A 13,586-nucleotide genomic window follows, 5' to 3' on the forward strand; every position below is an offset into this window, starting at 1 on the left:
GCAGGTGGATCACCTGAGGTCAGGAGTTCGAGACCAGCCTGGTCAACATGGTGAAACCCCATCTCTACTAAAAATACAGAAATCAGCTGGGCGTCGTGGTGGATGCCTGTAATCCCAGCTACTTGGGAGGCTGAGGCAGGAGAACTGCTTGAATCCAGGAAGCAAGGTTGAGGTGAGCTGAGGTCCCGAACACTGTACTCCAGCCTGGGCAACAAGAGCGAAACTCTGTCTAAAAAAAAAAAAAAAAGGAGGTTACAAGCCCAAAATACATTAATCCTGTCTTGTATATTGACCTACATTGTTATCTTTACCATGTGGTTTTTGTTTGAATTCTAGTTACTGTCTAGTGCAGCCCAGAGGACTCCCTTTAGCATTTCTCCTAGGGAAGATCCAGATCATGGATGAGCATTTAGTCAAAAGGAAAAAGAGATACCCTCTGAGATCTGGGTTGACCAGATAAAGATGGGAGTGAATTTACAAGGACTTCATGGCTCAATTACTTGCTTTTCTTGATGACAGGGACTATAAGTTCACCTGTTCAGGAGCTAAGGGAAGGGTGCAGATAGCATGACTGACTCTATGGAATGTTTGAAGTAGTAACTGAGAGTACAAGAGATGGAGCTGAGACAAGAACAGCACCCGTATATACACCTATCCAACTCCATCACCTGGCTAGGGATTCATTCTATGATACTGGATATTGTCCTTCCTAAGCTATTGGAAACGGGTTCTGTTGGGACACTACAGTCTGCAGCACACCCATTTTCCCTGTGGGGAGCGCTGTGCCAAAAGAAGCTGGTCCCAGCAGGCCTTGTGGGTCCCAGCCAGCCTTGCGGCACGACTCAGCTTTTCTCTGTGACGTGTCGCGGAGTCGCCCATAGGGTTCGGTGTGGTGAGGGGGGCCTGGTTCTCTCTTTGTGAGAACAAGGGAGTGAGGGAGGAAGGAGGCCGAGGAGGAGGCCAGGACTGAGCAAGGACTAAAGTAAGACTGAAAGGGGAGGTGAGGGGCGGACTGGTTGGTGGCAGCAGCCTGTACCGGAAGCGACGGCGGCAGCCGAGGCGACGCACTGTGAGGCAGCTGCTTGACTAGGCCGCAGCCGTCATGGCGATGAATTTTGGGGACCATGCCAGCGGGTTCCGCCACAGTGATGTGATCAGGTTCATTAACAATGAAGTCCTCACGGACGGCAGCGGCCCAGCCTTTTATGTGGCCTTCCGCTCGCGGCCGTGGAACGAGGTAGAGGACGGGCTTCGGGCCATTGTGGCTGACTCGCAGGTGCCGCGCGCTATCAAGAGGGCCTGCACCTGGAGCGCGTTGGCTTTGAGTGTGCGAGTGGCCGCGAGGCAGCGGGAGCAGATGCTGTATCACGTTCGGCGGCTGCAAAGGCATGTGGAGGAGCGCCAGGTGACCTCCTGGGCTCTAACGTCCCAGTTGCAGCAGCTGCGCCTGGAGCATAAGGTGGCGGCAACACAGCTGCACCTCGCGCAGGCTGCCCTGCAGCAGGCGCTGAATGAGCGTGATGGGCTGTATGGGAGGCTGCTCCAGGTCGAGAGGTTTCCCCAGGCCGCTCCACTGACCCATGAAATAATGTCTGGGCCTCAAGCAGAGCAGAATGGGGCTGCGGCATGTCCCCTGGCTACAGAGCAGCAGAGAGATATGGTGGCCATGGGGACACAGCCTAATGCCCAGATGCCAACCCCAACAGATGCTCTTTATGTGCCAGGACCTCTGAGTCTCTGGGCCCAAGGCATGCAACCTCCTCTGCCAGTGCCACATCCATCCCCACTCCCACCACGATTTCCAATGAAATCCCCATTTTTGCCACCTCTACCACCTGCTGTAGTCATGGGGGCAGAAGCAGCAGCAGTCCCACTTCAGATGCCTCCTACTGAGATCCACCCACCTTGCCCGTGGCCTGCAGTGGGCTTGCAGGAGGAGATGGCCCCTCAGTGGTACCAGAGAAGCTACATCCAGGAGGAAGATTCCAAAATCCTTCAGGGGTCATTCCCCTTAGAAGACAGCAGAAGCCACAGTCAGGGAGAAAGTTCAGAGAGGTCCCAAAGAATGCCCCTCCCTGGGGACAGTGGGTGCCACAACCCGCTGTCAGAGAGTCCCCAGGGGACAGCTCCACTGGGGAGCAGCGGATGCCACTCCCAGGAAGAAGGTACAGAAAGACCCCAGGGGATGGTTCCCCTGGGGAACATAGAAAGACAAAATCAGAAAGAAGGTCCAAAGAGGGCCTGGAGGATGCGCACCCTGGTGTTTCGCAGGAGCCGCAAACCAGAAGGTTCAGAGAGGCCTCAGGGGACTGTCCCCCAGGGAGACAGAAGTTACAGCCAGGAAGGATGTTCAGAGAGGGCCCAGGAAATGGCCACCATGGTGTTTATCAGGAGGCGCAAACCAGAAGGTCCAAAGAGGCCCCAGAGGACTGTCCTCCAGGGAGACAGCAGAAGCTACAGCCAGGAAGGAAGCCCAGAGAGGGCCCAGGGGATGGCCACCCCGGTGCTTAGCAGGAGCTGCAAACCAGAAGAAGGTCTAGAGAGACCCCAGGGCACTCCCCTGGGGGACAGCAGGAGCCATGGTGTCAGAGAAAGCCCAAAGAAATGGCAACGTCGGAGGCAGAAGGCCAAGAAACCAAAAGTGAATAAAGTCTCAGGATCCCAGCAACAGGAGAAGCCTGCCTCATTTCCAATTGCAGTGAATTGGAAATGCCCATGGTGTAAAGCCATTAATTTTTCATGGCGTACAGCCTGCTATAAATGCAAGAAAGCCTGTGTGCCATTTGAGAGTGGAGGACAAACTCACTGATTTCAGGAAGGTAAGTAAGAATGGACATACTTCAAAGAGAAACCAATTTCCTAAGACCCTCTTCTGATTAAAGTATAACTTATTTACTTCACAGAAAAATTGAAACCAAAATTATGGAGAAAATTAAATAAAATAATGTATTATCCCATTACCCAAATTAGCCATTTAAAAATTGTTTTGGATACACATACATACAAATGTATATGTATTTATATTCTAATTTTATTCATTTACTTGAACAGAGATGGACTACTTTTGATTTCTCCTGATTGCATTTAAATTTTGCAGGTGGTGGATTCTGGATGGCTGATGCTGATTGTTTATACCCTGGAGAAGCTGAAGTCATGAAGCCTTTTCTTTTCCTTTTTGTTTCATTCCTTTTCCTGAAAATGCCATGTATGTGGCTGGGAGCAGTTGTGTGATTTTAGAGTTAGAAGCTATGTTGAATTTTAGGAACAGTATTTTCCTTTAAAATGCTATTATTCCTTTGGAAACAAATTTTAGAAACACCACACTTCCTTGAAAATGCTATTAATCCTTTTGAAACTACTGTAATGTTCATGTTTTCTTCATTTTGCTTTGTTGGCTTTATAGGTGAGGTCCTATTTCTGTATCTCAGCTCCACCAAACTTGCTTGTTGCTGAGGAAGCTGAACCTGTCCCATTAGAAGATCTTCCTAGGCCAAAAGAAATAACACCTCACTCCTAATGGACCCACACCTCAGTGAGACTGACTGCAAACTTACTGTATGCAGCAGAGAGGAGTAAGAGGAAGTCAGAGAAGAAGAGATGATTTGACACTCATTAGGAGGAAAAGGAAGAGCAGAATTGTTTTGTTAGAATTGAATTTTTCCATTGGGACAAGGAATTAACTTGGAAGAGTTTGGGGGTTTGTAATGTTCAGTTCTATAGATGATAGCATTTCATCTATGATTTTCACTTCATTTAGATGAATTTCATTTAGTTTGTTAAATAGTTATTGTCTAATATGTGTTAGGAGCTAGACTTATAGGTTGTTATTTGGTGCACAGATCATAATCCTTGTTGCTGAGTTGGTTAGAAGATAGGAGAGAGCGTAATTTGGGATACAAATTAGATCAGGGGTATCTTCTTTGCCTTGCATGTAGTGTTGCCTTAGGTAAAACCAATTTAAATAACATCTAGATCCATTTTTGCAGTTGTGTGGGCAATGTGAAAGAGACTTGCATGAGAGGTCTTGAGTAACCAAACTGCTAGTCTCAATGGTTTGCAGGTGAGACAAATAAGCAGTGGCAAACTTCAGGAAAGTGGCCTTACAGAAGTGCAGGCAGGGCTTTTATGATTTTCTGCTGATTTCCTCCTTTGAGAGGGACAGATATTTTCCTGGCTGCCCATAAGCCTGCCTGAAAGACCACTGGGGTGTCTTGAAGAAAGACAGTGCTCTGAGGAGTATTCACTGCACACTCCAGCCCTCAGCCTTGGGCTGCCCCCATTCCAAGTCCCTTTCTAGTCAATAGGTGGTTGAAGAACAAAATGGATTTCAAGGACAGACAGACAGACATAAGGGCTGTGGGCTATGGATGGTGTTTCTCTTGGGAGGACTAATTGGGTTAAAAATAAAACTGGACTGGGGCGAGCACTCTTGGGAATGCCCCTGGACCCTTCCTCTTTGGTATGTTCTCTGCAGGCTCCCCCAAAGCAGCTGTTGCAAGGCAAGGCGGGATCCAGGGTGAAGCTCAGGGGTGGTGGGTTAGATCTGCCTCCAGTACAAGCTAAAGATATCTTCAAGTTTCCCTGTGAGATCCCGCCCAGCTCACCAAAATCAACCTTTGTCGGGGGTTTTCTGATCCTAACTAGTAATAAAGAGTGTGCACTTGACTGCTGTGTCTTCTGCGTAGTGTGTATCTCATGGCAAGTTTTCTCAGAGGTGAAAGCTTAAATCTGCATCTTTCCTCCATCCTACTGAAGTTCAATCTCATTTACTACTGGACGGGTCTTCCTCTTACGAGGAATTACCCAAGAATTGGGGGGACTTCTATAGGACCTTCAATCCATCATGATTGTCCTTTCTATCCTCAGTCCAAGTCCATATGGTCCTGTGAAGGTTAGCATGTCTTCTACTTCAGAGTGGTGGGGCAGGAGGGGTGAGTTGGAGAGGGTGCTTCTACCTAGGCTTGGAGCTCTGATGCCTGGAGTCCAGCCTGCTGTGTACCAAGAAGCCATTTCCCTGAGATCCTGTCTCCCTGAGGTCCCCTGATGTCCCATGAACAGAAAACTTCCCTCCTGCATTTCTGTCTTCCAAGTCACTGTACCCTCTCCCCTATGCATAATCCTATCAAGTTGTTTAGAATTCTGGAAAACAGCCAGGCTGTAGCCTGTCTGCTCACAAGACAAATGTTCCCTGAGGTGAAGGGGAGTGGAGGCCAGCTACCTGCTTGGTATGGGCACAGGAATGGGGACAGAGAACAAAAGTGACCTTGCACTACTAGCATTCTCACTTCCCTCAGAGTCATGATTACTGGGAGGGCCTTGGTTACTTTGGAGGGGAGCACTTCACAGGAAGGGATCCATTAGGGATGTCAGACCCAAGGCTAGGTTTTCTGGATTGGAGGCTGGTTTTATGATACTTATGTGGGCTGATAGCTCCTTGGAATTTTGGGAAGATGGGACACAGATGAGACTTGGACATGTTTCAGCATAATCCATTTTCGCATACCAGCAGGCTTCACTATAGTTGTTTCTTTTATGGCTTCAAAATGGACTCTGTTGTTAATTGGCATGCTTTTAGGCCTTTATAAAACAGACTCACCCTGTGTATAGCTTTTATATATTTTAATATGATTACACAGTCTTTCAGGGTCAACCTTTTTCAAAACAATCGGAATCATTGAGGCTGTCAGATCACTACTCTCTTCCAGGCTGCATACATGCAAGAAAAGGCAGCAGGTTTCTGTGGCATAAACCTGGGCTTTGGAGACAGAGAAAACTGAGTTCAACTACTTGATCTATTATTCAGTAGCTGTGTGACCCCAAAGAATTTACTGAAAGTCTCTGAGCCCCACAAGTGTTAGTTCCCTTTCTCTATCTTCAGGGTTCCACTCTGGATCCTGTGGTCATGAGTATGTGAGATTATTAATCATAGTAAGAGATACCATTAGAGTGTTTACTATGTGTTAGGTACTTTAAGGACATTGTCCCTTTTGATGACTGTGAGGTATTATAGGTACCTATATTAATAGTTTTCAAAGTGGGTACTATTGTCCCCAATTTACAAGTGTGGTAATACCCAAATTTGGGACTTAGTGAAGCCTGGCTTCAAAATGAAATTTTACTAGTTCCAATGTCTGTACACCACCTAAGGTTTTACCCTTACTGAGGGATACTGTGCATTTTAACAGGGATCATAATACCTAAACCCAAAGAAATGACTGTGATGGAGGGACTCTGAGGTATAGTGGCAGTTTGGTGGTTGTGGAGCTGCTCTTTTAGAATATCTCAAATTTTGGCTGGGCGTGGTAGCTCAAGCCTATAATCCCAGCACTTTGGGAGGCCAAGGTGGGCAGATCACCTGAGGTCAGGAGTTTGAGATCAGCCTGACCAACATGGTGAAACCCCGTCTCTGCTAAAAATACAAAAATTAGCTGGGTGTAGTGGTATGTGCCTGTAGTCCCAGCTACTCAGGAGGCTGAGAGAGGAGAATTGCTTGAACCCGGGAGCTGGAGGTTGTAGTGAGTGGAGATCACGCCACTGCACTCCAGCCTGGGTGACAGAGCAAGACTCAGTCCCATTTAAAAAAAAAAAATCCCAAATTTTGGGATATGTGATCGATAACCCAGGATGCCACTGAGTAGGGCCATTTATTATCTTAGTCACCAAGACTGCAAAATAAGGGCAATGATTTAGGCAGCAGGCATGACTTGTGTTGATTCAGCAGACTGGACTTATGAAAAGTTTATATCTGAGTTCAATATTAAGATAGGACACATCTTGACTGCTTACCTAAAGTCTGTCTGAATTATTCAGTTTTTGTTTTAAGTGAATAAGGTGCCAGCTGTAAAAGTCCAATATACTCTGTGTGTGTGTGTGTGTGTGTGTGTGTGTATATATATATATATATATATAATATTTTTCAGTGAGGAAGGAGGGGAAAATTAGATTTTGAAAACATCAGACTCATGTTGCCAAACGGGGATGTTTTTTACATTATGGTGCTAAATCTACGACAGAATGGCAAATAAACACATAACTTCCTTATCACATGCTTTGTAAAGACTCAACACAGAATGGTAGCGGCTGCTTCTTATGTGGTACAGGCGCTGCATAACACTCTTCAGTGGTTTCTTCACTTCTAGCATGTGATAGAGTCAGTGCATCCACTGGCACTAAAACTCACATACACTTAATGATACTCAACTGCCCTAGCCTGTGACCTTAAGAGATTGCTGTTGAACAGATTTTTCTCATTCTCTATACTGTTTATTCTTTGGTGTTTAAGAAAAGCGTTCAGAAATAGTGAAATAGACATAGGAAGTGTTGCTGCACTGGGTATTAATAACCCCAGGAGACCTAGCAAAATTTTTTGAGTACAACTCCCTATTTGGTTCGCTGTTGGAGGCACTCTCTTCAATGGACTTAAGAATTGCTCTAGTAGGTCAGATCCTGGTCCATTTAGGCTAACTTCTCTGGGGCATAAAGCAATTGTGGAAAAGCACCATATCATCCTGAGTGATAATTTTAAAGGTAAGCAATGCCACTAGAAATCTCTAGCTTGTTTTATTATTTTACACATCAAGTAAACAGCATGCATTCAGGGCAGGATTGTTATAAGCTGGGCAATATGCTTTACTCTGTGGAAGTGATCTTTGTTACCCTCAGTGACCTTGTATTCTATTACAAGAAATAAGGTAAATATGCAACAAACAGTTTCAGTCTTTTCATCAATTGTTCCATCATATTTTTTTGCTTGTAAATGCCAGTTTTTAAAAGATTCTGTATGCATATCAAATGACATCAATTAATAAAAGATTACTTGTTCGTTTAAAATTAAGAAAACCTATATAACTATAAAGTTCTCTCATACAAATTCTAATCAAATATAATTATAACCAAAAAGCAGCCACTTGCCATTTTTCATTTAGGATTTTGGTGAGGATTCAATGAATTCCATTGTTTTTATTATTGCTATTATTATTATTACAAGCAGCCTAATCCCAGGCAAATGGACCATTTTACTAGGCTCTTTGTAATATTGACAATGTTTCAAAATCAATATTACCTTCTTAAAATTCTATGAACCTTGGGAACATAAGTTAGGAACAACCTCTGTAGAAAGCTAGTAGTTTTAATATGTGTTAAATGCCAGTAAGTGCTAAAGGATTTTTGACAAGTGCAGTATATACCATTTTGGGTCCCAAAGCTTCCATGATAGCCAGATGGTTCCAAATTGTGTCCACAGTCTACAAAAAGGTTGCTAGGAAAATTGGCTTTGTTTTGTTTCAAAATAATATGTGGTATTACAGCTTCACTTGAGACATTTTCCAGCACTTTGTTGCTTGTGTCTATATATACTATTTTAGATTTTACTCTTTATTCTGCACTACATTATAAAAATAATTTCACACAAGGCCGAAACCTATGATTACTTTTGTGGTAGGCAGCAGTAAACCATACCCCAGTGTTTATAAAATGATGACAATGAGCTATCTGAGGATTTTGTCTGTATTTAAAAGTTTTAGGAGATTTAATCTCATTTATTTTTTGCTTGATATATATATTTGTTTTGGTAGTTTCAGTGAACCATATTGGTTTTAGGAAGGAAAAAGATTGGGCAAGTATTGAAAATTTCATACCTTTACCACTACAATTCCTGATATTGTCTAGACAGTTTTGAAACTTCAGAACGTTTATGACTTGCTTTATAAAAGACTCATAGTATTTAACTCCTCACTGATCAGTGATTCTAGCATTTTTTTCATGAAATATTTATTACTGAGAAGGAAAAGCAAAATAATGTCAATGTTGCATATGTAACTACAAAATGCATTTAGAAATTCACAATTCACCACTAGCTGTTTTGTTTGCTGGGTTATAATATTTCATTTGTATTTATAAAACTGCTTAAGGAAATGTTTATAGTTCATTTCATTCCATTGCTTTGCGAAATTTTGGTATTTGTGATGTACAGATCAAAGTGGTCATCTGTGTTTGAAAACATCAGAGATTTCTTTAAAAATGTTCAGGCAAAAATATATAGACAAAATAACAGTCTCTTGGACTTTAATCTTTTCGATTAAAGCTCCAGTGGTGGAATTTTGTTCTTGAGCTTTCAAGAAAGAGAACAGATTTTTTAGATGAAAAGCTGCAGACTCATTTACAAAGACGTAATATTTTCTTGTGCCGATAGCATACCCTGAGGGCCCCCACCCAGGGTAAAGAGAGGCGGAAAGAAGATTCTGTCACGACCCAAAGGCAACTGGTTGATGAGGCCAAATAAGTACATGATGATTTATTTGTGTGTCAGGTGCCAAGGTGTGGGATGTGAAGAGTTGTATCTATAAACCAAAATGAGGCAGACCACAGGGTAGACGTTGGTAAGTGATGAATGTGAAAGAAGTCAATGTCAGAAATGATACACTTCTTGAGGCAAATTAGAAGCCACACTCTCTGCAGAGGCTTCTCTCTATAAAGGGAAAGAAGAGGGGGAAAGGAAGGCAGCTAACTAGGTGCCAGGTACTCTTTTAGGTTCTGGGTGTGCTAAGAGGAATATGACATCATCTCTGTCTTCCGGGAGTTCACAGGCTAATAGGAGAAAATAATATTGTGTATTTGTTAGGCTCCAGGCACTCTGCATATACCATCACATTTATCTTCATGGAAAAAGATAAAAACTAGTGGCCTTCATTTGGTCTAGAAAATGTTCAAAAAGGAGAATGGGGTGATAAGACCTTATCTGTATATCCAGGTCTTCCCAGGAGAGAAAATATCCTTATCACTTTAAAAACAAAACAGAACAAACCAACCAACCCCAGACTACTCAGTGTTCTGTTACTTTGGATGGATGAGCTTATGATCCTGATTCCAGACCCATAAACCCAGGAAACAAACCTTGACTCTGAACTGAAGACCCTTCCAAGACAGTAAATAAAGAGAACGAGGCTAAAATAGTATATCCAATTTGATAAGACATATAGTTATATATAGATACTCTATGGGTCAGGGCATGGGACCAGTTGACACTTAAAATATAAGAAGAATATTCTAGAAATCCAGATTACAGTTGCTAGATAGGAGACTGAAGCTTGAGCAATCCAGTGCAGTGACCCCTGAATTAATGTTGGGAGGCAGAAGAGGATAGTGGTGAAGTGCACAGGCTCTGCAGTCAGTGGCCTGTGTTCATATCCTGGGTCTGACATTGACCAGTTGTACCACCTTGAATAAGCTATCTAGGTTCTCTGGGTTTCAGTTTCTTTGTCGGTAAAATGAGACTAATAATAGTATTTGCTTCACAGGGTTGTTGATATAAATAAATGAGATAATACATTCAAAGTGCTTAGAAGGATGCCTGGAATGTAGTATGCAGTTAACAAATATTAGCTGTTGCTATTATTCCGAGAATGAAACCTCAGAAGCAGGCAGAGTTTCAGCTAGAATGAGGGAACTTCCTTTGAGTCGTGAAGGAGGCAAAATTAGTGCAATTAAAAAAAAAAAAAACCTGTACATAGCAGACAGAAAGATAAAAACACTTGCCATCTCGAATAGATTGTGCAGGTTAGAATATAAGTTGAGTTAGATATGCCACTACTATGTCCCTAGAGCCCCATCCTTTCCTCTATCTTAGCTCTTGTTAAATGAATTATAAGTGTCTCTTTGCTTGTCTGTCTTCTTCACTGGACTATGAGCTACTTAGGGGCAGATACTGTACTTTTCTGTAACCTAAGTACCTACTATAATGTCTGGCATATGGTAGATGCTCGTAAGTGTTGGTTGAAATAATAAAAATGTTTAAGACAGGCTTAAATAAACACACACAACAACCCTGTCTCTGGCTTCTCACTTAAAAAGGGCATTTAGAAAGATTGGCCTCATAGGTAAACCCAGAGATTATCAAAAGGAGGTGCTCTTTAACAAAAAAAAAAACCCCAATTCTTTTCTTTAATCATTTTTGTAAAGGAAGTGAATTTTAGTAAGTGCTGAGAGAATGTGTAAACTCACCACAGGTAACACTATCATAACACTGTCACAGGAGAATTCACACCTATAGATGAGCTAGTGGAAGAACAAAGTTAGTTTTGAAAGGTCAGAGAAAAAGATTTTGAAATGTCAGAGTCACTCTATAAAACTGACCACCCTTGGCATTATTCCTTTAATCTACCTGGGTTTGAGAATAGCCTAGGGCATTTGAAATGAAGACAATTAGCACCTCAGACAGGGCTCCCACATGCAAAATCCTGTCACCTCTCAGAGACCTCAGGAGTTGACAAGTTTGGATAAGAAGATACTTTCAACCTTGGCTGGCAGTTTTTCTAAAAATTCAATGCTTTTATATTTGATTTAAATGGCATCTATATTCTAAAAGGTTGTAACTGTGAAGCTTTCTTCCTCCATTCTATGATTTTTCCCCTTAGGTTACTGTAAAATGCCAAGAATGAAAATATTTCCTTTATTGAGGGAGATTGAGGAAATAGGTCTTTATTCTTGTACACAAATAAGTTCAATTCATTTCCCCTCTGTTTCTCTCTAAAGCACATATGGCTTTTGTTTAGAGAATAGAATGTTAAACCTAGAAGTGACCTTAGGGGTCATCTGCTTAAATTCCATTTGACAGATGGAGAAAATGAGACTCAGAAGAAGTGATTTAGTGGCAAAACATGGCGTATATTTAAACTCTCCTAATTACTGGAATACTGCTCCTTCCAATTCATCTTGTCATTTCAAAGATGACCATAGGCATGTAGAACCAATATTGTGTGTGTGTGCATGTGTGTGTGTGTGTGTGTGTGTGTGTAAAAGAGAATTTCAGTATTTTTTCTTTTATTGAGAGCATTAATTTTATTCTTTCATTCACACAACAAATATATGTAGCATCTACTACTTGCCAGACACAGGATACAGTGGTGAGCAAAGTACACAAAATCCCTCCATCATGGACCTTACATTCTAGTGGGGGAGACAGACAACAAATAATTAATTAAATAATTCTGCTCCTAAGTGGTTTATACTTGTATTTGGGGTCCATTCTTCCTAACTCTTTCTCTGTTGCTGCCTCTACTATCTTCATTGCTCCCCTCTTTCATTTTCTCCCATTTCCTCTCGTGTGTATGGGGAGAGAGAAGGAAGAGAGTCATTTCAATTCTTCTTTTCTCTACACTTCAAGCTCAGTGTGAAGTTTTGAGTTTGCTAAAGTCAGGTTTAGTACTGGTGTAGGATTATAGTGAAGATGTCAGTATTTTTCATCAACACGGCACTAGTGGGCTGGCTCAGCTGTCAGCTTGCTTGTAAGATGACAATGAGGTACTGGATGTGAAAGTTGTACTATTACCTTATAATTTATCTGTTTTTAAATGCAATTTTAGTTGTACTGAACCCTGTCATACCTGGGTGCTTTGACAGGTGTGCATTTTAGCAACACGGAACAAAACAGAAAGAAAAGAAGAATGCACGGTATGCTTGTGCTGTCAGATCCAGGTTGCTCTGTTCCTAAGTTTATGGATGATTTGTTCAGAATTGTTAAGAGACACACAAAAAAAAGGTTAGGTTTTGTTTTCACTTATGTGACACCAAATGTTCTCACAGTTCACCTCACAGGTCGACTGTTGCTCATATGGACCGATACAAAGGGATCCACTTCTCTGTCTCCTCCCTTCTATTTGAAATTCCACCATTTTGATTAATTCCTCTGGGCTAACCATTTGCCTGCTCAATATATGGAGAGTCCAAGGTGGACAACCTTTCAAATCCTTAATGTTGGAGTATGCATTCATATATCAGATTAATTTCTTCCTTGATACAAAGCACGAAAAGGGGTAAGAGGTGGAGTTGGTCAAAAACATGTGAGGAAGGAAGATGATAAGATAATATTGGTCCAATTCCCCAGAGCCATCCCCAAATGTCACCTTGAATGCTTTTAAAAAAAAATTCTTAATGCTGAAAATGACTAGTAGGAGACTTATGTTTATACTTTGCATACTAAGGCTGGACACTCTTCAATCAAGAAGAAAAATTGTTACCAGCTACCACTGAAATCTTGGAGGATTGTTCTTAACCCTAGTAGATGAAGAGCAAATATCTGCCTTTGGTGCAGGTCAGCTCTGTACATCCAATCCATTGGTAAGCCACGTGAGGAATTAAGTGTCGTTCTCCCTGTTGAGCTTCCAGGCTTGCCATATTCTCCAAGAACTACACACTGAAGTTGCAGAAAGCATATAATAGACGACATAGCTTCAGCTATTTAAGTTCCAATTTTAAAAGTACTTTACATAATCTAAAGGTACATGTATAAGACCATTCAGCTTCAGCAATAAATAAAGTCTTACTCTAGTGAAAATGCAGGAAGTTTTGGGGAAATATTACCTAGCACATTTTGAAATAGAAGCAATGCTTTATTTCAGAGAAGAAAATGCAGATTGAAAGGTTTTAAAATATTAAAGACAGTTTAGCATCAATTGAAGAAATAACATTTTCTAGAAACAACAGAGAATAAAAGTTACAATAATATTATCAACAACTTGCAAATGATTCAAAACAGATTTTATGGCCAAAATGCTGAAAGTTGGGCCCTATACACCAAAGGGCACATACAA

At 41.9% G+C, this 13,586-nt stretch overlaps 1 protein-coding gene across 1 annotated transcript; it reads left to right on the forward strand.

Annotated features, from left to right (window-relative positions):
- Positions 1 to 855: 855 nt before the first annotated feature.
- On the forward strand, positions 856 to 2,809 carry TEX13D (TEX13 family member D). Its single transcript, XM_002806389.4, has one exon. It carries the CDS (start codon positions 1,103 to 1,105, stop codon positions 2,807 to 2,809), a length of 1,707 nt encoding a protein of 568 aa, XP_002806435.3. The 5' UTR covers positions 856 to 1,102.
- Positions 2,810 to 13,586: the final 10,777 nt, after the last annotated feature.

Source organism: Macaca mulatta, chromosome X, assembly GCF_049350105.2.
Source record: "Macaca mulatta isolate MMU2019108-1 chromosome X, T2T-MMU8v2.0, whole genome shotgun sequence".
Taxonomy (NCBI): domain Eukaryota; kingdom Metazoa; phylum Chordata; class Mammalia; order Primates; family Cercopithecidae; genus Macaca; species Macaca mulatta.